The 24,500-nt window shown below is 39.6% G+C and overlaps 1 protein-coding gene across 1 annotated transcript; it reads right to left on the bottom strand.

Annotated features, from left to right (window-relative positions):
* Positions 1-204: 204 nt before the first annotated feature.
* On the bottom strand, positions 205-18,680 carry LOC121388327. Its single transcript, XM_041519628.1, has 11 exons — positions 18,534-18,680; positions 17,162-17,332; positions 16,817-16,918; positions 15,093-15,234; positions 11,876-12,017; positions 9,987-10,140; positions 7,834-7,958; positions 4,915-5,032; positions 3,779-3,898; positions 1,594-1,690; positions 205-261 (listed from the first exon to the last, which is right to left on the bottom strand). The coding sequence occupies exons 1-11, from the start codon at positions 18,678-18,680 to the stop codon at positions 245-247; spliced, it is 1,335 nt and encodes a 444-aa protein (XP_041375562.1). The 3' UTR covers positions 205-244.
* Positions 18,681-24,500: the final 5,820 nt, after the last annotated feature.

Below are 24,500 nucleotides of genomic sequence, written 5' to 3'. Positions count from 1 at the left end.
AAGATGCCTAATACAAAACAGTAATTATAAAATGGAAGGACCTGATTCTATTGGTACTCACCAAACCTACACCACCATGAGAATTTGTTAACAACTCCCTTTTGGGGGCAGGGAGACAGGTACCTTTGTTTATGAGATTTTCTTGTAATTTTTCTTGGTAGTGATAAAGACAACAGACAATTTCTTTAGGTTTTTTAAATTCATAATTGCTAATAGTATCAGAACCTCTGTCTTCTAAGCTGGTTCAGTCATTAAGCTTTCCTGAGAAAAAAAAGAAATACAAGTATATGTATACATATTATGTATGTACATGGGAAAGATAAAAAGATAAATTATGTGGGCTTACTTAAGCTGGGCCCAAATAATTATTGGCAATTTGGCAAATTTTGTTAGAAAATCAGTCCTCAAAATCCGGTTTCAATTGACAAATGACCAGAAGATCAGTTGATTTACTTGGTGAATGACAGCTAAAATCCTGAATTAGTAGACAAAATTAGTGCCAAATGTAAGTATTGTAAATGTATGTACCAGCTAGTTACACATGTAACTAAAAGCAAGCTTTGTAACTTTGGCCAAATAGGTCTTTTACATGCTTAATTACCATATTCTAGACAATATAAATAAAACCCTGTAACTTGCCCACTCTGTATTAGAACTCTAACATGGACATTGTCACACCATAGGCTATTTTTTTCACAATTAGTAATGTAGGATCTTCTACAAACGTTTTATAAACAGAATTTCATATACTGTGATCTTTGTCATGGAACAGTAATTGCAGAAAACCTCTTGCAACTCTGAGATCTTAAAGTGCAATGCAAAAAGACTTGCAATGATGATGTGATGTTGAATAAGACAGCTTTATGGATTAGGCCTTTGAATATTGAGGTGTGTGGGTGTCGGTGTGTTTGTGTGTCATTTGTGTGTGGGTGTCGGTGTGCACGGCCGTAGCTAGCGGAAAGCATTATAGAAACTTAAAGAAAATTCTCTTCTTGACTGTTTAAGGAGTTTTAGACTATTAACTACTCAGTTCCCCCCCCCCCCCCAACAAAAAATCCTAGCTACAGCCCTGGTGTGTGTGTGTTTCTGTCTGTGTGTGTGTGTGTGTATCTGTATGTGTGTGTGCATGTGTGTCTGTGTGTGTGTGTGTGTATCTGTGTGTGTCTGTGTCTGTGTCCGTCTTTGTAAGTGTGTGTCTGTATGTGTGTGTGTCTGTGTATATATGTGTCTGTCTGTGTATGTGTGTGTGTGTGTCTGTGTGTGCATGTGCATGCACGTGCATGCGCGTGCGTGTGTGTGTGTGTGTGTGTCCGTCTTTGTAAGTGTGTGTGTCTGTATGTGTGTGTGTCTGTATATATGTGTCTGTCTGTATATGTGTGTGTCTGTGTGTGCATGTGCATGCATGTGCATGCGCATGCACGTGCGTGTGTGTGTGTGTGTGTGTGTGTCCGTCTTTGTAAGTGTGTGTGTCTGTATGTGTGTGTGTCTGTATATATGTGTCTGTCTGTGTATGTGTGTGTGTCTGTGTGTGCATGTGCATGCATGTGCATGCGTGTGTGTGTGTGTGTGTGTGTGTGTGTGTGTGTGTTTTACCTGTAAACACTCGAGAATATCGACTATGTTGTGGTGGACTCCAACTCTTCAGGTGACTACACGAGGATGTCTGACCTCCTGAGTGATGGCCGCTCACCTGAATATTGACAACAGTACAACATCAAGGAAAGTTTAATGCACCATTTTTTAATCACACATTGTTTATAAAAGAAAAAAAACACTATTCATTTTATGTCCCAGAGCATGGTTATATGGCTATTAGTTGTATAATACATGGGGCCAATTGTTTAAACCATTAACCAGTGGTTATGATAAACCATCAAAACCAAATACTAAATCAATACAGATTTTTTAATTTAAGAGATGATAATCAAACCCAAACTATGCTTTGTGTTTTTACAAATAAAATAAATCAATTAATTATGCTACCACCCCTCCAATGGTTGTTAAGGACCTAAACTATACATGTGCAAAGTTTGATGCATTAGGTTGCTGAATCCAGTATAAGATATTCTGGAACCTGTCCCGACTGCCAATCCTAAAATTTTCTCCCATTCCTAGCCATGCAAGACAGGTGTATTCCATGGCGTCGGCCCATGCTGAATAAATCGGTCTTGCATGACCACGTGACTTCTCTTGTTTGAGCTGATATTAACATTGGGTAAACGGCAAAATAACGCAAGAAATGCTTTTTATATTTCATAAAAACAAGGAAACCTGCTGTCATAATGAAATTATACCATCATTTTTGGTTTATACTTTTAGTATAAACCATTTTTGGGTACGATATTTTCAACAGTTATGATTATTTTATTGTAAGATAAAGAATAAAAAATGTAGGTTTTTCACGTTTTCCCAAAATGAATGTTTTTCATCTACTGGATGGGAGAAAAATAATCCTCCATTATGTATCCATGTGGGACAGGGCTATTCCACCCTCGGGTACATAATATGATGTCAGGGACATCCCTGGCAACAAATTATGTACCCTCGGGTGGAAAAGCCCTGTCCCACATGGACACATATGAAGGATTCTTTTAGTATGACAGTAATGAATCTGAACTATAAAACTGTAGCACATGATTCGGGCCATATCTCAGCACATTAGATTAGGTTAGATGTTTAACGACACCCCGGTACGAGTATCTCCGCACAATGCAGCATCCAATGGGCATTTGGCAAAATAGTGGCTGATTCCACGAATCTTTATCCAATGCTCGTCTATAGGATTACCATAGTTTGACACCCAATAGCTGACGTATTTTTCATGCTGGGGTGTCGTTAAACATTCATTCATTCGTCTATAGGAGGACGGCCACTCCCAAGATCCTTTACTGTTGATTTCATTCCTCTTGCATTGCCACAGAGGACTGCCACTCTGAGACTAGTTTACTAAGTCAAATCTATCACCCAACAAAGCTCATTAGAATATAAGTACAGCTGTGATGACATTTTGTTTAAATCAACATTGTATAGGGGATGTAGCATGAAGACATATATGAAGATAATTTATATCAGAATTATTCTGAATAAAACTCACTGTGATTGTGTGGTGTAGGTTGTTACACAGAATAAAACTCACTGTGATTGTGTGGTGCAGGTTGTTACATAGAATAAAACTCACCGTGATTGTGTGGTGCAGGTTGTTACACAGAATAAAACTCACTGTGATTGTGTGGTGCAGGTTGTTACACAGAATAAAACTCACTGTGATTGTGTGGTGCAGGTTGTTACACAGAATAAAACTCACCGTGATTGTGTGGTGCAGGTTGTTACACAGAATAAAACTCACCGTGAATGTGTGGTGCAGGTTGTTACACAGAATAAAACTCACTATGATTGTGTGGTGCAGGTTGTTACACAGAATAAAACAGGTTGTTACACAGAATAAAACTCACTGTGATTGTGTGGTGCAGGTTGTTACATAGAATAAAACTCACTGTGATTGTGTGGTGCAGGTTGTTACATAGAATAAAAGTCACCGTGATTGTGTGGTGCAGGTTGTTACACAATAGAACTCACCGTGATTGTGTGGTGCAGGTTGTTACACAATAAAACTCACCGTGATTGTGTGGTGCAGGTTGTTACATAGAATAAAACTCACTGTGATTGTGTGGTGCAGGTTGTTACACAATAAAACTCACTATGATTGTGTGGTGCAGATTGTTACACAATAAAATTCACTGTGATTGTGTGGTGCAGGTTGTTACAAAATAAAACTCACTACGATTGTGTGGTGCAGGTTGTTGAGTCCTGTAGAAAACTCAGGAACATTCTTATTGGCCAGCAGAACATAATAATCAGCCTTGTCAGTCACTATAGGGTCACTGATTGCCAAGTACGTCTGTGGGGAAAATCGTACATCGCTAATTAATTCATATTTAGAGAGGAGGATGTGGATATTTTCTATCAATAAACTAACTAAACAGCTCTTAAAACACCATCCAGACCCTGTATTTATGCTTTGTATTAATTAATATCTCCTTACTTCTGTCATTGTATTCATGTAGCCCACCAGCCTCGGTTGTGTCGTGGTTAAGCCATAGGACATAAGGCTGGTAGGTACAGGGTTCACAGCCCGGTACCGGCTCCCACCCAGAGCGAGTTTTAACGACTCAATGGGTAGGTGTAAGACTAATACACCCTCTTTTCTCTCACTAACCACTAACAATTAATCTATGGGGGAAACCATACATTGTCCTGGACAAACATCCCAGATAGCTGAGGTATGTGCCCAGGACAGCGTGCTTGAATCTTAATTGGATATAAGCATGAAAATAAGTTGAAATGAATGAAAATGTAGCCTATCTGTCATTGCATGCACGGATCCAGGATGTTTTGGTTTAAACAATATTTATTTCTGTTTATATATTAACAGATGGGATTGGTCAACTGGTGTAGCCTATATACCCGGTAAAGACCTTTCCTTACATTATACAATTGAAATATTAACTGGTCAACATGGACATATGGAGAAAAATATAAGATGTGCATATAGTGTTGAAAAAAGTAGAATCACTGTATTTTAACCTGCTAAAAAAATTATAACTATTTGTACATAAATTAGAATAGAGAAACAAAAAGAATAAAGGAGAAGGTGGACGGTTTCATCAGTCATTACGTTTGCTTTCAGTAATGAAATTGTGGATTGATTTGAAGGTGAGATTATTTTCTTGTAGTGTTAAGTTGGCATCTTTTGCAGTGGGGAGAGGAGGGAGAGTCTGCATGCATCTACTTAAATGGATGTTAAATGAAAGTATATTACAGGTGAATTCACTTTAAAATGAGTGAAAAAACCCTAAATATTTTCATTATGAGCAGGATTAAACACATGGTCAGCTATAAACCTAAACATCATACATGATAGTGCCCTTGGTGGAACGATCCAGGAACATGCACGGCTGCTGTCACTGTGTGAACGGATCCGGGTAACCAGAGACGCACGTCAGCAGATGAGAGCTTGATGCTGTAGGTGTGGCTGAAGTATCCAGCAAAACAAACAAATTACAGACAAGAGCTTGACGCTGTAGATGTGTCAGACAAAACAAACAAATTACAGACGAGAGCTTGACACTGTAGGTGTGACTGCAGTGTCAGACAAAACGAATTACAGACGAGAGCTTGACGCTGTAGATGTGTCAGACAAAACAAACAAATTACAGATGAGAGCTTGACGCTGTAGGTGTGGCTGAAGTGTCAGACAAAACAAACAAATTACAGATGGGAGCTTGACGCTGTAGGTGTGGCTGCAGTGTCAAACAAAACAAATTACAGACGAGAGCTTGACGCTGTAGATGTGTCAGACAAAACAAACAAATTACAGACAGGAGCTTGACATTGTAGGTGTGGCAGCAGTGTCAGGCAAAACAAACAAATTACAGATGAGAGCTTGACGCTGTAGATGTGTCGGACAAAACAAACAAATTACAGACAGGAGCTTGACACTGTAGGTGTGGCAGCAGTGTCAGACAAACAAATTACAGACGGGAACTTGATGTTGTAGATGTGGCTGAAGTATCAGACAAAACAAACAAATTACAGACAAGAGCTTGACACTGTAGTTGTGCCTCCAGTATCAGACCAAACAAACAAATTACAGATGGGAACTTGACGCTGTAGGTGTGGCTGAAATGTCAGACAAAACAAACAAATTACAGACGGGAGCTTGACGCTGTATGTGTGGCTGCAGTATCAGACAAAACAAACAAATTAGAGACAGGAGCTTGACACTGTAGGTGTGGCTGAAGTGTCAGACAAAACAAACAAATTACAGATGGGAGCTTGACGCTGAAGGTGTGGCTGAAGTATCACACAAAACAAACAAATTACAGATGAGAGCGTGACACTGTAAATGTGGCTGCAGTATCAGACAAAACAAACAAATTACAGATGGGAGCTTGACGCTGAAGGTGTGGCTGAAGTATCACACAAAACAAACAAATTACAGATGAGAGCGTGACACTGTAAATGTGGCTGCAGTATCAGACAAAACAAACAAATTACAGATGAGACCTAGACGCTGTAGGTGTGGCTGCAGTGTCAGACAAAGCAAAAATTGCAGATGAGAGTTTGAAGCTGTAGGTGTGGCTGCAGTATCAGAAAGAAAAACAAAATTACAGACGAGAGCTTGAAGCTGTAGGTGTGGCTGAAGTGTCAGACAAAACAACCAAATTACAGATGGGAGCTTGACGCTGTAGGTGTGGCTGAAGTGTAAGACAAAACAAACACATTACAGACGAGAGCTTGACGCTGTAGGTGTGGCTGCAGTGTCAGATAAAAGAAACAAATTACAAATGGGAGCTTGACGTTGTAGGTGTGGCTGAAGTGTCAGACAAAACAAACACATTACAGACGAGAGCTTGACGCTGTAGGTGTGGCTGCAGTGTCAGATAAAAGAAACAAATTACAAATGGGAGCTTGACGTTGTAGGTGTGGCTGCAGTGTCAGATAAAAGAAACAAATTACAAATGGGAGCTTGACGCTGTAGGTGTGGCTGCAGTGTCAGATAAAAGAAACAAATTACAAATGGGAGCTTGACGTTGTAGGTGTGGCTGAAGTGTCAGACAAAACAAACACATTACAGACGAGAGCTTGACGCTGTAGGTGTGGCTGCAGTGTCAGATAAAAGAAACAAATTACAAATGGGAGCTTGACGCTGTAGGTGTGGCTGCAGTGTCAGATAAAAGAAACAAATTACAAATGGGAGCTTGACGCTGTAGGTGTGGCTGCAGTGTCAGATAAAAGAAACAAATTACAAATGGGAGCTTGACGTTGTAGGTGTGGCTGCAGTGTCGGACAAAAGAAACAAATTACAAATGGGAGCTTGACGTTGTAGGTGTGGCTGCAGTGTCAGACAAAAGAAACAAATTACAAATGGGAGCTTGACGCTGTAGGTGTGGCTGCAGTGTCAGATAAAAGAAACAAATTACAAATGGGAGCTTGACGTTGTAGGTGAGACAGAGACAGAGAGAGAAAGAGATGTATGTATTAGGGTTGGAAAATAGAGTTCCTTGCTCATTACAAAATGTGGAATAATTAGAGCATGTTAAATTGTTGGTTGTATGACTGATTAGCCAGTTTGATAAAATAATCGAGTTACTGGTATTTAAAAAAAAAATTCTATTAGCCATGTTCTATAGTTGAGAAAATCATATACATGGTTAGTTTTGTCAAATGTATGCAAACAATGTTTTGATTGGTCAAATGAAAGAAAGAAATGCTTTATTTAATGACGCACTCAACACATTTTATTTACGGTTATATGGTGTCAGACATACGGTTAAGGACCACACAGATTTTGAGAGGAAACCCGCTGTCGTCACTACATGGGCTACTCTTTCCGATTAGCAGCAAGGGATCTTTTATTTGCGCTTCCCACAGGCAGGATAGCACAAACCATGGCCTTTGTTGAACCAGTTATTGATCACTGGTCGGTGCAAGTGGTTTACCTTGCGGAGCACTCACTCAGGGTTTGGAGTCAGTATCTGGATTAAAAATCCCATGCCTCGACTGGGATCCGAACCCAGTACCTACCAGCCTGTAGACTGATGGCCTAACCACGATGCCACCGAGGCCGGTCAAATGAAAGATTATACAATAGTAAGGGTTTTTTTTTTTTTTTTTTTACAAATTATGTATAATCTAAAAGTTGATAGTTTGACCTGGGTACCACTTTAATAGTTAACATTTTGACTGTTTACATTTTTTTTTTTTTTTTTTTTTTTTTTTTTTTTTTTGGATTCAACCCTGATATTTTTATAAATGGTGTGACTGACCTACCCAGTATGCGCCTTTAAAACTAACATGACGTTCATGTGTTTGACTGGAGCGGCAAATCCGTCATTCCTAAAGACAAGCTTTACACACATGTCTGCCCCACTCTGAACTGTCCGGGGAATCGTCGCCTGAAATGAAATACTAAGACGTGTTTAGGAGGCCGAGAGCCTGTGAACAATTTGACTGGTACTATCATCATCTATCACATCACATTAGTGTAAAATTAGGTGCAAAAACCAGTCTAATGAGCGACCACAATCACTCACTCTCATGAACATACCGCTTTAACTATTCAATAATTATTCAGTTTCAAACTCAATAACTATTCAGTTTCAAACTCATTCTCGTCAGTATCCTGATACACTCAAAACTGTGTAAGTAGCTACCAAAGGGACTAGAATTTTTTTTATTGAGTTCTAACTTGTGCAAGTTTGCGTTTTTTAAGCTAGATTTGAGAATGGCAGTCTTCCTACAGGCAGTGCAGGAGGGATAAAACATCCTGTTATGGATCTCTCAGGGGTGGCAGTCTTCCTAAATGCAGTGCAGGAGGGATGAAACATCCTGTTATGGATCTCTCAGGGGTGGCAGTCATCCTACATGCAGTGCAGGAGGGATAAAACATCCTGTTATGGATCTCCCAGGGAGTGGCAGTCTTCCTACAGGCAGTGCAGGAGGGATGAAACATCCTGTTATGGATCTCTCAGGGGTGGCAGTCTTCCTAAATGCAGTGCAGGAGGGATGAAACATCCTGTTATGGATCTCTCAGGGGTGGCAGTCATCCTACATGCAGTGCAGGAGGGATGAAACATCCTGTTATGGATCTCCCAGGGGTGGCAGTCATCCTACATGCAGTGCAGGAGGGATGAAACATCCTGTTATGGATCTCCCAGGGGTGGCAGTCATCCTACATGCAGTGCAGGAGGGATGAAACATCCTGTTATGGATCTCCCAGGGGTGGCAGTCATCCTACATGCAGTGCAGGAGGGATGAAACATCCTGTTATGGATCTCCCAGGGAGTGGCAGTCTTCCTACAGGCAGTGCAGGAGGGATGAAACATCCTGTTATGGATCTCCCAGGGGTGGCAGTCATCCTACATGCAGTGCAGGAGGGATGAAACATCCTGTTATGGATCTCCCAGGGGTGGCAGTCTTCCTACAGGCAGTGCAGGAGGGATGAAACATCCTGTTATGGATCTCCCAGGGGTGGCAGTCTTCCTACATGCAGTGCAGGAGGGATGAAACATCCTGTTATGGATCTCCCAGGGGAGTGGCAGTCATCCTAAGGATAAACACTTTATAGTGAACTATAAAAGTAATCACAACTTTGCCTAAAACATCCTTTTAAATCAGCCTTTTACAAGATTCGATTTTGATAAACGAATACTATACAATTTTGTCACTCAGATTTATGAATGAATGAATGTTTAACGACACCCCAGCACAAATCAGATTTATGATACTCCAGCACAAAATCATTGGCTTTGGGTTATTATTAGTTATTGGGGTTTTTTTTTCCACATAGCTCAGTCAATGAAAGCATTCGAGTAGACTGACCGGCCTTGGTGGCGTCGTAGTTAGGCCATCGGTCTACAGTCTGGTAGATACTGGGTTCGGATCCCAGTCGAGGCATGGGATTTTTAATCCAGATACCGACTCCAAACCCTGAATGAGTGCTCCGCAAGGCTCAATGGGTAGGTGTAAACCACTTGTACCGACCAGTGATCCATAACTGGTTCAACAAAGGCCATGGTTTGTGCTATCCTGCTTGTGGGAAGCGCAAATAAAAGATCCCTTGCTGCCTGTCATAAAAGAGTAGCCTATGTGGCAACAGCGGGTTTCCTCTAAAAAACAGTGTCAGAATGACCATATGTTTGGCGTCCAATAGCAGATGATAAGATAAAAAATCAATGTGCTCTAGTGGTGTCGTTAAATAAAACAAACTTTACTTTTTGAGTAGACTGCTCTTTCACAGACTTACAGCTGTAGGAAAATCATTGCAGAATTTGTGATGTGGAAGATAAAGGGAGGTATTTGTACCTTGATTTTATACTTATGGATGAGCCCGTGGAATTTATTTTATTGTAAATACTAGTAATGCCAGATTGTGTTTTAATTTGACAGCATGGGTGATGGATATTGAAAACAAATTAAATTACCTCAGTAATACGCAGCCTGTATCCCAGTCGCCGATGGATTTCTTCATAACATCCCTGTTGTTTCCACACAGCGTACATAGGTTGGAAGAAATACTCATTTAGAAACGTCCAGTGGAAGGTTTGCATCTCTGATAGCGCAGTCGGACATTCGTGTCTGCCAGAAAAGGAATATGTTTGTTTAACAACAACCCCAACACACAAAATGTGGACTTAAAGTTAATGACCCTTAGTACAGAGCTACATTTTCTTTTTCACATAAAATGCAATTGGAACTTTTATAAATACCAGAACTAGAAACACGCTAGACTTCTCAAAATAAATACTTTTTTTAAAGTTGTTATTAATGTGTAATTTAATTGTGGTGCATATATGGAGGATGAAAAATAATGGTGAATAGGAATGAAGGAAATGTTTTATTTAACAAGGCGCTCAACACATTTTATTTACGGTTATATGGCGTCGGACATATGGTTATGGACCACACAGATATTGAGAGAGGAAACCCGCTGTTACCACTTCCTGGGCTACTCTTTTCGATCAGCACCAAGCGATCTTTTATATACACTATCCCATAGACAGGATAGCACATACCACAGCCTTTGATGTACCAGTCGTGTTGCACTGGCTGGAGCGAGAAATAGCACAATGGGCCCACTGATGGAGATCGATCCCAAACCGACCGCGAATCAAGCGAGCGCTGTACCACTGGGCTATGCCTCGCCCTTTTAATGGTAAATATGTTGAGAACATACATATGAATGCACTTTTAATGGTAAATATGTTGAGAACATACATATGAATGTACTTTTATAGTACAATAATTTCACAAGTTGTGCAGTAGTATTTCTTAATATGCATTGAATGTAAATGCATGTTCTATGAACATTTTAAAATAAAGTGATATCCAACCTCTACATCATTCTGATTACACATTTAACATTTCCATAATAGCAAAATGTATTGTACACTACCGAATAAGTTATTAGAATGGAGTTAAAACCACCTGAATAGTCTAGCATTGGCACGTAAGGAATTTTGTTGTAATTTAAACACGATTTTACTTCTTTGTTTTTAGTTCATTTCATAAGTGTCAAATGACACAGTCGTTCAATGGTTTCTATCAAGTCTGTAACATGTCGTCAACCAATGCAGACAGATAAAGACCAATGAAGACCAAAGACAGACTGTATAGGAACACAGTTGCAGACATCCTGCATCAGACAGATCCATTGCAAATCAATTCGTCTGTGTTGATCTGCATCAGTACATCGGTCAACGAGTCAGGGCTGTTATGTAAATTGCTAAAAAAAAATGCTACATTTTCTAATATTTATTTTGTAGCTTCTTTGCTTACCTTACACGAATAAATCCATTGTTGGCATTTTTTTCCATCATAATATTGGTGGCCATCTTGAATTCAAAATGGCGGCCATTGTAAGACCACTCTGGGGTCATGTCTAAACTTCTGTGCTACTTAAATATTTCTCTACCTGTCCCTGTTTGATATAAAACTGATTGTGTGAGCCTGTGAAGATTTTATTGAAATCAGACGTAAGAATTTCTGTTTCTCTTAAAGGGACATTCCTGAGTTTGCTGCAATTTTGATTGGGTTGATTTGCCCGAAATTTTAACCAGATAAAAACTGCCTGAATTGCCCCCCCACCCCCCGCCCCCCGGGTCGTACGCCCATGGGGCTGCTTGTGCTCCTTTGCACATGCCAGTGCTGGCGACCACCTCTCACACACACCCCAAACCTTTTCCTGTCCTGGACGGAGGAACTGGTGAAAGTCGACACATGTGCCCATGACAGGCGTGTGTTACAACAGCTTGTTCTGAATGTGCAAGTTAAAGCCTATGATCTGACCTGGCCTGTATCATGCAACATTCACCTATGATTTTTAGTTAGTCCACACGTCTCGCCTCCCATTATGAGGTATTTGGTGTCGTCATGGAGGTACGGCCTCTCCACTGCAGGGTTCGTGTAGGTGCCAACGTCGTCGTCAGAAGACAAGAAACAGTCGTTGTGATGCGCTGAAACATTAGTTGTGTCTTTAGGAAATCAGTATTTAAAACGAAGCAGACTAAAATAAATATGTTTTACTTCTTTATAACATAAGTGAATATTAAGTAATACATTTTGTGTACACACATTTACTCTCTCTCTCTCTCTCTCTCTATCTCTCTCTCTCTCTCTCTCTCTCTCTCTCTCTCTCTCTCTCTCTCTCTCTCTCTCTCTCTCTCTCTCTCTCTTTTTCTCTCTCCCTCTCCCTCTCTGTCTCTCTCCATTCCTTCTTCCCTCCCTCCCTCCCTCCCTCCCTCTCCCTCTCAAGTCAGGCTGATTAAATATTTTACTTATATCCAAATCAATGAAAAACATTATTATTAAAAATAACAGGTACATTCAAATGCTTATGCAAAGAAAACCAGGGCACAATATTTCACACGATCCATTGTTCTGTTCACGTGTCAGTTTTTGTAATTTTAAATTCAATCAAACAGCTACATAAATCGTTACATTCTAAAAATAAAACTTACAAGATCAAGTCTTTGAGAATTGAAAATCTGCATGACCCATTTATCGGTTACACAGAAATAAATCAAGGTAACCCATTTCCATTTTTGTGTAACCTGCTATATTCAAATATATGGTGCTCCAAATTTTGCATGAACAAAAAATAGGTTATGCATCAATTTGTACAAGCAATGCGTGAACAAAACGATCGCTCTCGCAATTTACAGAGGCCCGAAAGTTTGGTATCATCATAATTGTATTCATTTTGGAATATTAATTGTGTAACCAAAACAATCAGTAACCTAGGTGCTAAATGGCATGAACTGAGTTCCTGTTACATGTATCTATATTAGCTGCAATGTAATGTTTTATTTTACGTCCAGATCATATCTTGCTTCCGGACTGGCCTCGGTGGCATCGTGGTTAGGCCATCGGTCTACAGGCTGGTAGGTACTGGGTTTGAATCCCAGTCGAGGCATGGGATTTTTAATCCAGATACCGACTCCAAACCCTGAGTGAGTGCTCCGCAAGGCTCAATGGGTAGGTTAAACCACTTGCACCGACCAGTGATCAATAACTGGTTCAACAAAGGCCATGGTTTGTGCTATCCTGCCTGTGGGAAGTGCAAATAAAAGATCCCTTGCTGCCTGTCATAAAAGAGTAGCATATGTGGCGACAGCGGGTTTTCTCTAAAAACCAGTGTCAGAATGACCATATGTTTGACGTCCAATAGCCGATGATAAGATAAAAAATCAATGTGCTCTAATGGCGTCGTTAAATAAAACAAACTTTACTTTTTTTTAATATCTCGCTGCCATACATTCCTGATGCCTAATTCACTGAACTGTCACAACTTTGAGATCCCACAAAGTAGGGCCAAAAACACTTGCAAGGATGATGCACATAAGTGTATGAGACAGGGTGATGGGAGAGGGGGGAGAGTGGGTCAACTGACCCACTAGTGCTGGAGAAAATCCTCAAATTCGGACAAAATTATGAAAATATTCAGGCAAAATGAGCTGGCCTGAAACCTTTTCACCATGTATTTCCAACATTATACCTACAATATTAGTTGTAATCGATGTAAAAGTGCTTAGTGATTTGTTTTTAACCCTACATAGCTGTTTGGCTGTAATGCTAATATGAATAAATGTTGTTATCCAGATTCGCACATTTTTGTTTAATTTGCGCAATAATCAGCCTGCCCCCTCCCCCCCCCCCAAAAAAAGAGAGCCTGTATGTATGCCTATGACGATGCACTGCCTTTATGTATGCCTATGATGTTGCACTGCCTGTATGTATGCCTATGACATTGCACTGTCTGTATGTATGCCTATGACGTTGCACTGTCTGTATGTATGCCTATGACGTTGCACTGCCTGTATGTATGCCTATGACGTTGCACTGCCTGTATGTATGCCTATGATGATGCACTGCCTGTATGTATGCCTATGATGGTGCACTGACTTATGTATGCCTATGATGTTGCACTGCCTGTATGTATGCCTATGATGATTCACTGCCTGTATGTATGCCTATGACGTTGCACTGCCTGTATGTATGCCTATGACATTGCACTGCCTGTATGTATGCCTATGACGTTGCACTGCCTGTATGTATGCCTATGATGATGCACTGCCTGTATGTATGCCTATTATGATGCACTGTAGGTTGAGATAGGTAAGAGAGTTTTATGAATTAGGTCTTTGGTCGAAAGTAATGGAGTAGGGGATACAATTAAAACAAATTAGGGCTTAGTAATACAGACAAAACAGGCAGATCCACAACAGTGTGGGCCTTAATAACTGATGCAGAGGTAATCCTTTTGGGTTTTAAACCTCTGGGCAGGAGTTAAAGTTTTATTTTGTTTAATGGCACCACTAGAGCACACTGATTAATTAATCATTGGAACAAGAAAAAACCAAATCAGTTGAATGGATCCATCGAGGTGGGTTCAATCCTGTGACGCAAGCACTTCAAGCGAGCACTCAACTGACTGAGCTAAATCCTGTCCCCTGGGTATGAGAGTCACTGGGTGGAAGATGTATACAGCGGTTTGAATGTGATGGAAATGTAAAACGAATTTAAATAGTATAGTTAAAGCCTTCTGGTATTATTATATTGTAACTTGTTAGCCTCCCAAAAATACTTTTATATGTTTGGGTTCTCAACAGAGTATAGAGTCTCTGACAAGTCTTTGATTTGCCCTCGATTAACACCAATGAATAAGAAGAAGAAAAATGCACATATTTGATATTTCAGGGGTGGATTGGTGGGTGGGTGGGAAAAGTGACCTGGTATCCACACTTAGTGATATTCAAACTGCACTTTAACAACACTGTATTGTTCATTGCTCATATTTGGCATCAATATGCAAATTGGCAAAAGGCTTACAACCCATCCACCCCACCCCTGGCACAAAATCCTGCATCTGTTTCTAATTCTGTTGTGTATTTTTTTATGTTGTTGCTGCTACTGCTGCTGTTGTCATTCTTGTTCTTGATGTTGTTAAACCAAATTTACAGTCGTTCATACAAAATATATTTTTACAATTGGGTTTTTTGCAAGCCAAGACTTCTGTAGAGCCTACTTACATAGATTTCGGAACTGCGTGTAACAAAGCGGTGAGAACATCCTTGCGATCTTGCCAGACCTTGGGAGAATACCCATATGGCGGATAGTGTTCATGATCCAGGTGGTTTGGGTCACCGAAATATGTTGTGTAATACCATTCTCCTATAACATCAATGAATAGTCATGTTGTATAATACCATTCTCCTAAAACATCCAAAACAGTTTTGTCATTAAAAACCATTTTCCTAAAACATCAGATATATATAGTCATGTCCTAAAACATCAGATATAGTCATATTGTTTAATACCATTCTTATCTCGCCTGCAGTAGTCAGAAGGTTAAAACATCAGAAACAGTTCATTGTTCTAGAACATCAGAAAAAGTCATGGCGTGTAATACCATTGTTGTAAAACATCAGATATATTCATGGCACGTAATAACATCGTTCTAAAACATCATAAATAGTCATGGCATGTAATACTATTGTTCTAAAACATCAGATATAGCCATTGTGTGTAATACCATTCTTATAAAACATCAGATATAGTCATTGCGTGTAATATCATTCTTATGTAACATCAGACATAGTCATTGCGTGTAATATTATTCTTATAAAACACCAGATATAGTCATGGCATGTAATACTATTGTTCAAAAACATCAGATATAGTCATTGCATGTAATACCATTGTTCTAAAACATCAGATATAGTCATTGCATGTAATACCATTGTTCTACATCAGATATAGTCATATGCACCATCCCATAGACAGGATAGAACATACCACAGCCTTTGATATACCAGTTGTGGTGCATTGGCTAGAGCGAGAAATAGCCCAATAGACCCACCAACAGTGATCGATCCCAAACCGACTGCACATCAAGCGAGCGCTTTATCACCAGGCTACATCCGCCCCCTTACACACACACATGCATTATTTTCATTGCATATATTTGTATATGCATTGCAGATACCAATGGTTGTTTGCGAAATTTACACATCGTGAACGTGCACTGAAGTGTATGTTTATGGGGGGGGGGGGAAACATGCAGCAATATTAATCGGGTTCAAAACACTAAAGGCTACTTTTACCAATTGTCAGCAAGGGTCTTTTATATGCATCACTGACCAAAATGATAGCTGATGCTTTTCCATCTCTTGCACATTTATTTGTTCATTGTTTTAGATGAACTGACCGACTTGACAGCTGTGGTGGCAGTACTCATTATGGGTGTCACCGGTGGGGCAGGATATGCTGACCTTTCGCCAACACCTGATATCAGCACTGTTATGACAGTGATTCATGAGTGCATATTATCACAGCTGTATTAATTCTAATGCACTCTATCTTGTTCTAGTTTTGATTTAGTAAACTAGTCGTGGAGTGGCAGTCCTCTGAGGTGGATCTCCTCAGGAGTGACTGTTCTCCTACAGATGAAGCACAAGATAAAGATTCATTGAATCAACCACTACTTTTGTCAAATGGCCATTCGACTTTGCAGTGAATGAATGTACAGAGATACAACTTTGTCATTCAGATTTATATGCAGTTTCCCAGTCAGGATAGCACAGTATATGTATATTTGAATTTTGATACAACAGAACTTTGTGAAGCAATTGGTATGGGACATTATTCATCTAGGGCAGTTATGCCTGTGACTCATCACGTCTCGAAAGAAAGTTGTATCATAATTCATTGTGCTTTGTCTAGCTTCCATGTTCCCTGAAATGAGATGATTTACCCAATTTTCCAACTTCCATGTTCCCTGAAATGAGAGTTTACTCCAATTTCCAACTTCTATGTTCCCTAAACCCATTACCCCAGTTTTCATCTTCCATGTTCCCTGAAATGAGACGATTTACCCCAATTTCTAACTTCCATGTTCCCTGAAATAAGATGATTTACCCCAATTTCCAACTTCCATGTTCCCTGAAATAAGATGTTTTACCCCAATTTCCAACTTCCATGTTCCCTGTCAAAATAAGATGATTTACCCCAATTTCCAACTTCCATGTTCCCTGTCAAAATAAGATGATTTACCCCAATTTCCAACTTCCATGTTCCCTGTCAAAATAAGATGATTTACCCCTGTTTCCAACTTGCATGTTCCCTGAAATGAGAGTTTACCCCAATTTCCAATGAATCCTGCCTGCACAGTGGTGATGATTCCCTCAAACTCGTGAAAGATCGGACGTAGTTGCTTGATGTGCTCCAGTATCCAGTGTTTGTCAGCATCACCATATGGTGCATGCGCTGGCTGGGTACAAAATTACTTGTTTAGTAAACCATACCAATAGTAGTTAAGAAAAAGATGAGAAACCATATTTAAAAAAAGAAGACAAAGAAGAGCAGGACTGCAAAATAGAAGGAGGAGAGCAAGAAGGAGGAGGAAATGAAGAGAAGGAGGAGGAGGGAGAATAACAAGGAAAATAATAAGATGAGTAGAAGGAGGAGGGAGAAGGAGGAAATCGACACAGATTGTCTCTGAATGCAGACACTGAATTCTGTAATACTGTAGATCTCATGTAAAAATAATGCATGTATAACATTGCCCACTAATAAAGTAAAGTGTGTTTTATTTAACGACGCCGCTAGAGCACATTGATTTTTTAACTTATCATCGGCTATTGGACGTCAAACATATGGTCATTCTAACACTGTTTTTAGAGGAAACCCGCTGTCGCCACATAGGCTACTCTTTTTACGACAGGCAGCAAGGGATCTTTTATTTGCGCTTCCCACACGCAGGATAGCACAAACCATGGCCTGTGTTGAACCAGTTATGGATCACTGGTCGGTGCAAGTGGTTTACACCTACCCATTGAGCCTTGCGGAGCACTCACTCAGGGTTTGGAGTTGGTATCTCGATTAAAAATCCCATGCCTCAACTGGGATCCAAACCCAGTACCTACCAGCCTGTAGACCGATGGCCTGCCACGACGCCACTGAGGCCGGTGCCCACTAATAAAGCACATTTAAAACTGATATGAAAACAAGATGCATGTCTAGTCTTATTAATTAGGTGATTGCGGTAATCCACTAAAATATTAATATGAACACCCCAATAACACATTTCTTAATTTAAAAAAAAAATTAATAACAAGGATACATCAAAAGATTCGAGAAAGTGCATTTTTGTGTTTTGTTTGCAGGTGCCCCTGAAAAATATCCTACATTACTGTTCCGTATCTTGCGTTTTACTGCAAATATCGACTGTGCTTAGCTTTTCAAATTTAAGACATTCCAAATTTACGATTCCATGCCATAACAATATTACAACAGGTCAGTCAGCCAATTGGATGAAAAGTGTGTTACGTACCCATAATGACTGATATTCGTTTGGTTCTTATGCAAATTAAACATATGACATGGTTATTTTTTTAATATTTCATAGGTAAAAAATCACATTTAATCAAATTGTTTTGGGTTTTTTGAAGGTTAATGGCAAATAAACTCACCGTATCTTCAAAGACGTAACAGAAACGAAGAACTGCTGTCCAGCCAGCATCCTTTACTATAAATAGATCATCTCGGATTTTCTTGAGGTGTTCGTCAGTGAGATGTGATGTCACAGAAGTATCCATCACAAATGTACGCCACACCATGTTGATACCTGTCGTCTGGCGTTGATAGTCCAGTCGAGAAACCTGTTAAATATTATTTATTTATAATTTTGTTTATTTATTTATTTATTTATTTAAATTATTCATTATATTTTGCTTAGCTGATGGTAATTGGAATTGTTCTCTTAATATACTCACATCATGTCATAACATAATACCTTCACCGCTTGTATTGAAGGGCCGTAGCTACTGAGGGGTGGGTGGCAAGTGGGGAAGTTGCTCCTCCTAAACAAATGTACAGCTTATTGATATTAACGTTTTAAGTATGTAACCTCCCAGAAATGGCTGCAAAATGCTATTTCTGAGTCTCTAGATTTCAAAATTTCTTGGTTGACAAGCCTAGTTGTTTGCAACTTCTATACTTATTCATTCCAACAATTCAATTCCCCCCCCCCCCCCCCCACACACACACAAAATATTCTAGCTACGGGTAGTGAACTAATAAAATCATATTGCACAATGAATGCATGAGCAATATACTAGTGCCTAAAAACAAAAGGGTGCTGGCGAACCAAAGTTAACATTTGTATCCTTTGGTTGGACAACTGTTAAACATTTCTTGTGACGGGCAATTTATATATCATGTGTGTACAATCATTTGTTGTATACTTTCCCTAAATGTTAAATGCATCCACTATCCATCCAACCTAGGTTGCAGTTGCCCACGGCAATCGGCAATACCGTGGAGATTGCCGTGGAGATTGCCGTGGAGTTGTTACCCGGTAGTTCTCCACGGCACCTTTTTGCCGTGGACTATATCAATTCAAGTTTATTTTTTCAATGGCAAGTTTTTTTCTACCCTCTCCCCAATAAACTTGCTATATCTGCATCTGTATATGTATGTATTAATACTCACAGTAAGGGGGTCATAATTCGAAAAACGGGTAACAAGTTCAGTAACAAAGCCACGTCCCGGATTTTCAATGTGGGCGTTTGAACTGTTGTACACAGATTTGCTAAAAGAGAAAATAAAACAAGAAATAGAAAGATGATGGACGGATGGATTGACGGATGGATGAATGGATGGATGGATGGATGGATGCATGGAAATTTGTTTTTAAATTATGAACTAATAGATAATCTAGCTGAATAAACAGTGCAGTGTTGTGTGTTTCTAATGTGGTTTAGTATAATTGTAGATATAATTTTATATTAAATTCGAATTTTTGATAACTAATATGAAGTGGCAGATCCAGACATTTTGAAATGGTGTGTGTGCGTGTGTGTATGTGTGTGCGCGTGTATGTGTTTGCGTGCGTGCGTGTGCGTTCGTGCGTGCGTGCGTTTGTCGTTGCACCGTGTGAGAGGCACGTGTCTCACGGACGTGTTGCGTACACGTAGTGAACAACAACAACAACAAAAAGATCAAGGTTGACGTGTGGTATTACAAATGTACACAAAACATTTGTAAATACTGTATTCTTAAAAATATGTTCATTTATTTTAAGTTGTTAGTATTAATGGATCGTCTTCTGCTCATGCAATTTAGTGCTTTTTCTGACCTCGATACACGTCACACATATGAATCATGTTACGCGGGAACTCACGTAGAGAAATCTTAAATTCTCCAATAACGTACTGACAAAGGTGTTGACAGACAGATAAGAAGTTGTCACGATACGTACTTTAAGTGACAATCCATCGTGTGCTTGCGGACACCCAATTGTGGGTTAAACAATATTTATTACCGTTCTCTTTGTCCAGTCGATATTGGAATGAAATAATTCTTCCCGTTTTCATTCAGCCTTTATAATGTTAGCTTTATTTGTCAATATATAAATAATGATACGAGTGGCCGTTAGATACCAGTTATCTCACAACGAGTTGTTTTAAACAACGAGTTGCAAGATAAATGGTATCTAACGGACACGAATGTATTAATATATGTCTTATATATCCTCAAAAACAAGGTTTTAAGCAAATTTTAACATCTTTTTGACTAAATGTTATTTACAGCCGTTGCACTTACGCGTCACAGACACATGAATATCAGTTTAACTATACGTCAGTCTAATCGATTTCCATCGTGTAGTTTTTGATTGGAGGTATGGCATTGGTGACCTGGTTATCACTTAGGAGCAGCCAGTCGTATGTCTTGAAATTGGTAACACAAGGGCATTTGTTAACAAGTATGTGTTATCAAAAATAACGAATGATGTTTTCACCAACGGATGTGTAAGAAATAGTTGTATTGTTTAGAGCCCTTTTTAATTGAGAAAGGTTTCCTCATAACAGTGTCATCCAGTAAAGAGAAGGTGTCTGGTTGTACAATGTTTAAACTTGCGAACTATGTTCCAATTGCTTGAACAACACCATAATAAGTCACAAAACATATTTCAGTGTCTTCATCGATTTTGTCCGAATGCGATTTGCTCCAGAACTGGGGTGGGGACAGTGTGTGTGTGGGGGGGGGGGGGGGGGGCTCGATTCCCCTTACCCCGCCTCGTACTCTTATACTTAATAAGACGTTAAAGGCATATTGTCACAGACCACTGACCTATTTAATGGTGTAACAAAGTATTACCTCAAAATTGTTTTTTTTTATTTGTCCCAAAATGTACTTTATTCAGCCATCTTCACAACCATCATACTCCATTTATTAATGACATTTTGTAAAAATAATTGAATTATGGCAATGGTCCATAATTCAAAAACTAAAATTGCCGAGAAGGGATGACATGGATTTCACTCCATCATGGTTCAGTTAAGGTGATGCGATAGATAGATTTTGTTTCCAACAATTAATGTAATTTTTAGTTATTATCCATTTTTAGAGAAATACGGTCCTTAAATCCGTGACAGTATGCCTTTAAATCCATATCTTGGTGGCAGCTGGTACTGTGGTGCGAACTCAGTACATATCAGCCTTAAAGGGATGCTCGCTCAAAGCGCTTGGGCTGGTATGCATATTCAACGATATATAATACACATTATTGCTTAATATCAACAAGTATAATCTTATAGTTAATTAATAAAACGGTTAAATGTGACGGCTATTATATATAACGGGCAATGGGTAATAAAGAAAATAAGAAACTCGCCAAAGGCTCGGGTTTACAACATTCATTCACTCGGGACAGATAATTCATAATTCCTCGTAGCTCGTTAGTTATTCTCTAAATACTTGACGCGTAACGTCAGGAATGAGTCTTAGTAGAGAAACAAATATACCTGTTTTTTGCGGGATGATATAATAGGCATGCATTACAATGTTCTGTAATAATATCCATCCCAGTAAGCCAGCAATAATTATATATTATTTTTCAATACAAAATAAACCACCATTGTCAAAGTGGCTACACAAGTCGAAATAATTGTACCATGCATTAATTACGTAATGAAATGATACACGGAGTGTTTTCTTAGTTAATTGGTCTATTCTGTTAGTTGCCTCTTCCCATGATTCCTGATTGACTGGTGTATATTTGATAGATAACCAGAAGAGCCAATTACTTACCGCTGTCTAGACACAAACATACATACCGGTATTGTGTAATAACCAGTCATCCCTAAAATGGTAATGGTATATAATAATGGTTTATTACTGTAAATAGTTCTGTAAACCTTTTTTTTTTTTTTTTTTATCCCGCTGCCCCATTTCCTTTCCCTCCTTTGAATTCCATTTCATTTCTTCCCGATCTGGCAACTCGTCCTATCTTTTAATTTCTTTCGCTGTCCACATCCCAGTCCTTGTCTCTCCAAACGCGACAGGTGCTTGTCTCTTGTGGCTATCTGTGCCACACACCTGCCATTCCCCCATCAGCGTTTATATCTGTGGACTTAGTCTGACCATTTCGGGGAGTGTTCAGTAATTACTTATGGCATTGTTAAGAGGCACTTGTAACCACCTACTATATACCCCTACTACCGGCGGTCGTTAGTTAGTGACATGGGTCAGACCAGCTTTATTAGCGACAGAGGACGAGGTTGCCAGGTGGGTGCAGGAAAGTACACAGAGACGTGGAGCAAGTTGAGACAGGTAGGCGATCATGTGGACAGCTTAGAAGACAGAGTCGGAGGAAACTGACAGAAGGGTCGAAACAGGTTGAAATCGTGAGAGAAGTTGGAAAGTTGTTTTTTTATATTAAGATAATGAGAATGAGGTGATAGATGAGAAAGATGAATGCATGTGTGAGCCAGCTTTGACGGGTAAAACTATTGATTAAGTAGACTTTCCCATCCAAAATCACAGAACTGACCAATTACGTAGTCCCAAAGAAAAGAAAATGATCACTTGGGTATCGTGGGTTGTCGTTTTTGCTCCAACATAGCATACCAATAGGCCTAATAGTATACATTTGTCCTTTGGATTATTTAACAGAGAGAAATACTATAACCCCATTTCGTTCCGTTAATGCAATTTGAAATATATTTAGTTAAATAATTTATTATATTATCACGTCATTTATGTTGTTTTATAAGTCAGGTTGATCAAAGAGAAGCGCCTTGCCGTAAACCACTGCTTTTGTTTACACTGTACATACAGGAGTTGGTCGGAGCTGACGTCACTTCGCCCCAAGCTAGAGTACCGGACGCTTCGAAAACAAAAGAAAATGACTGCCCCAGTTAGAAGGAATATTCATGGATTTTTTATTAACTCTAAAATTACACGTTTTTCATTTGTTAAAGTGTCAATATGTCTTTCCAACACATAAGGCTCATGTTTGAGTTTACTCTCCCTTTAAGACCGATGTCCACCACCACATACCGCACAGAGGCAGGTCACGTGGGTGCGGCGGGGGGGGGGGGGGAGAGAGGGAGAGACAGACAGACAGACAGACAGACATACAGAGACAGAGACACAGAGACAGAGACAGAGAGACAGAGAGAGAATGACCCGTGAAATGCGTGATACTTTACATTGGTGAATGTATTAATTATACTCACTGTCCACTTAAACTGTCACATGACGGACACGCAGCACCAACTGCGGATACAGAAAACGTTTTATTGGTGCTTTAAAATCATATTTTATTTTGTTAAAAAAACTATTTCAACATTCATTCATACATACATGCATAGGTATATTCCAAAAACGGTCTCAAAGAAACGTAGCTGATTATAATTATCATCATCGTCATCAATTTTGTTTTTAATTACTATTATTGTAGAGACGAGAATTGGATCAGGGTAGGGTTTCGCCCTCTAATATCCTCTACATGTTAGTAGAAACAGTAGCGGATCCAGGGGGTCCAGGCCCCCCCCCCCCCTTTGAAAACCGACCATAACATTTAAGGGGAACGTGATCTTCTTCTTCTTTTTGCTCGCTTGTTTACTACACATCGAGGCCAGCAGTGACTATGAACGATACTGTTCTCTGTATATCACTTCTTGTGCCATACAGCTTCTTCTGGAGAGTTGTTGTAGTTGTCCAGGTAGTCACCCTCAGATGTTGTAGGTTTATGCAGTCTTGGATAACAAGTTCGGTCGTCTGTTCTGCTTCTCCACAGAAGCACACGGAAGAAGGTACCAGACGGAACCTCTTATGCATATGCTGGTTCAGCCTGCTGTGTCTAGTCCTTAGTCGGAAAATGATGACCTGTTCCTGACGGGACAGCAGGTAATAATCATTGGTTTGTTTAGGAGGTCTATAGAGAGATTTAATGTGGGATTTCATCTCTGTGTATGTCAGCGAGCAGGGATTCACTGTAACACGACTTGGTTGACACTGTTGATAGGATGTAGGGCTTCTGAAAGTCTGTCAAACTTGTTGTTTTCAAGAGCCCGGAGGGCAGAGAGAGAGAGAGAGAGAGCATCAGTCAGGAAGACGACATGTGAGCAGTTCTCCTCTCTGGTGCTGAT

The sequence above is a fragment of the Gigantopelta aegis genome, chromosome 2, assembly GCF_016097555.1.
Source record: "Gigantopelta aegis isolate Gae_Host chromosome 2, Gae_host_genome, whole genome shotgun sequence".
Taxonomy (NCBI): Eukaryota; Metazoa; Mollusca; class Gastropoda; order Neomphalida; family Peltospiridae; genus Gigantopelta; species Gigantopelta aegis.
Note: the sequence above shows the minus strand (reverse complement) of the source record. Positions and strands in the feature narration are given on the sequence as shown.

Coding starts and splice junctions, on each gene's coding strand:
- LOC121388327 (XM_041519628.1), bottom strand. CDS start 18,680: ATGGTGTGGCGTACATTTGTGATGGATACTTCTGTGACATCACATCTC. Junction 10,141..11,875: donor GGACTAACTAAAAATCATAG/GTGAATGTTGCA, acceptor CTTTTCTGGCAG/ACACGAATGTCCGACTGCGC. Junction 7,959..9,986: donor ACAGGCTGCGTATTACTGAG/GTAATTTAATTT, acceptor ATTTCATTTCAG/GCGACGATTCCCCGGACAGT.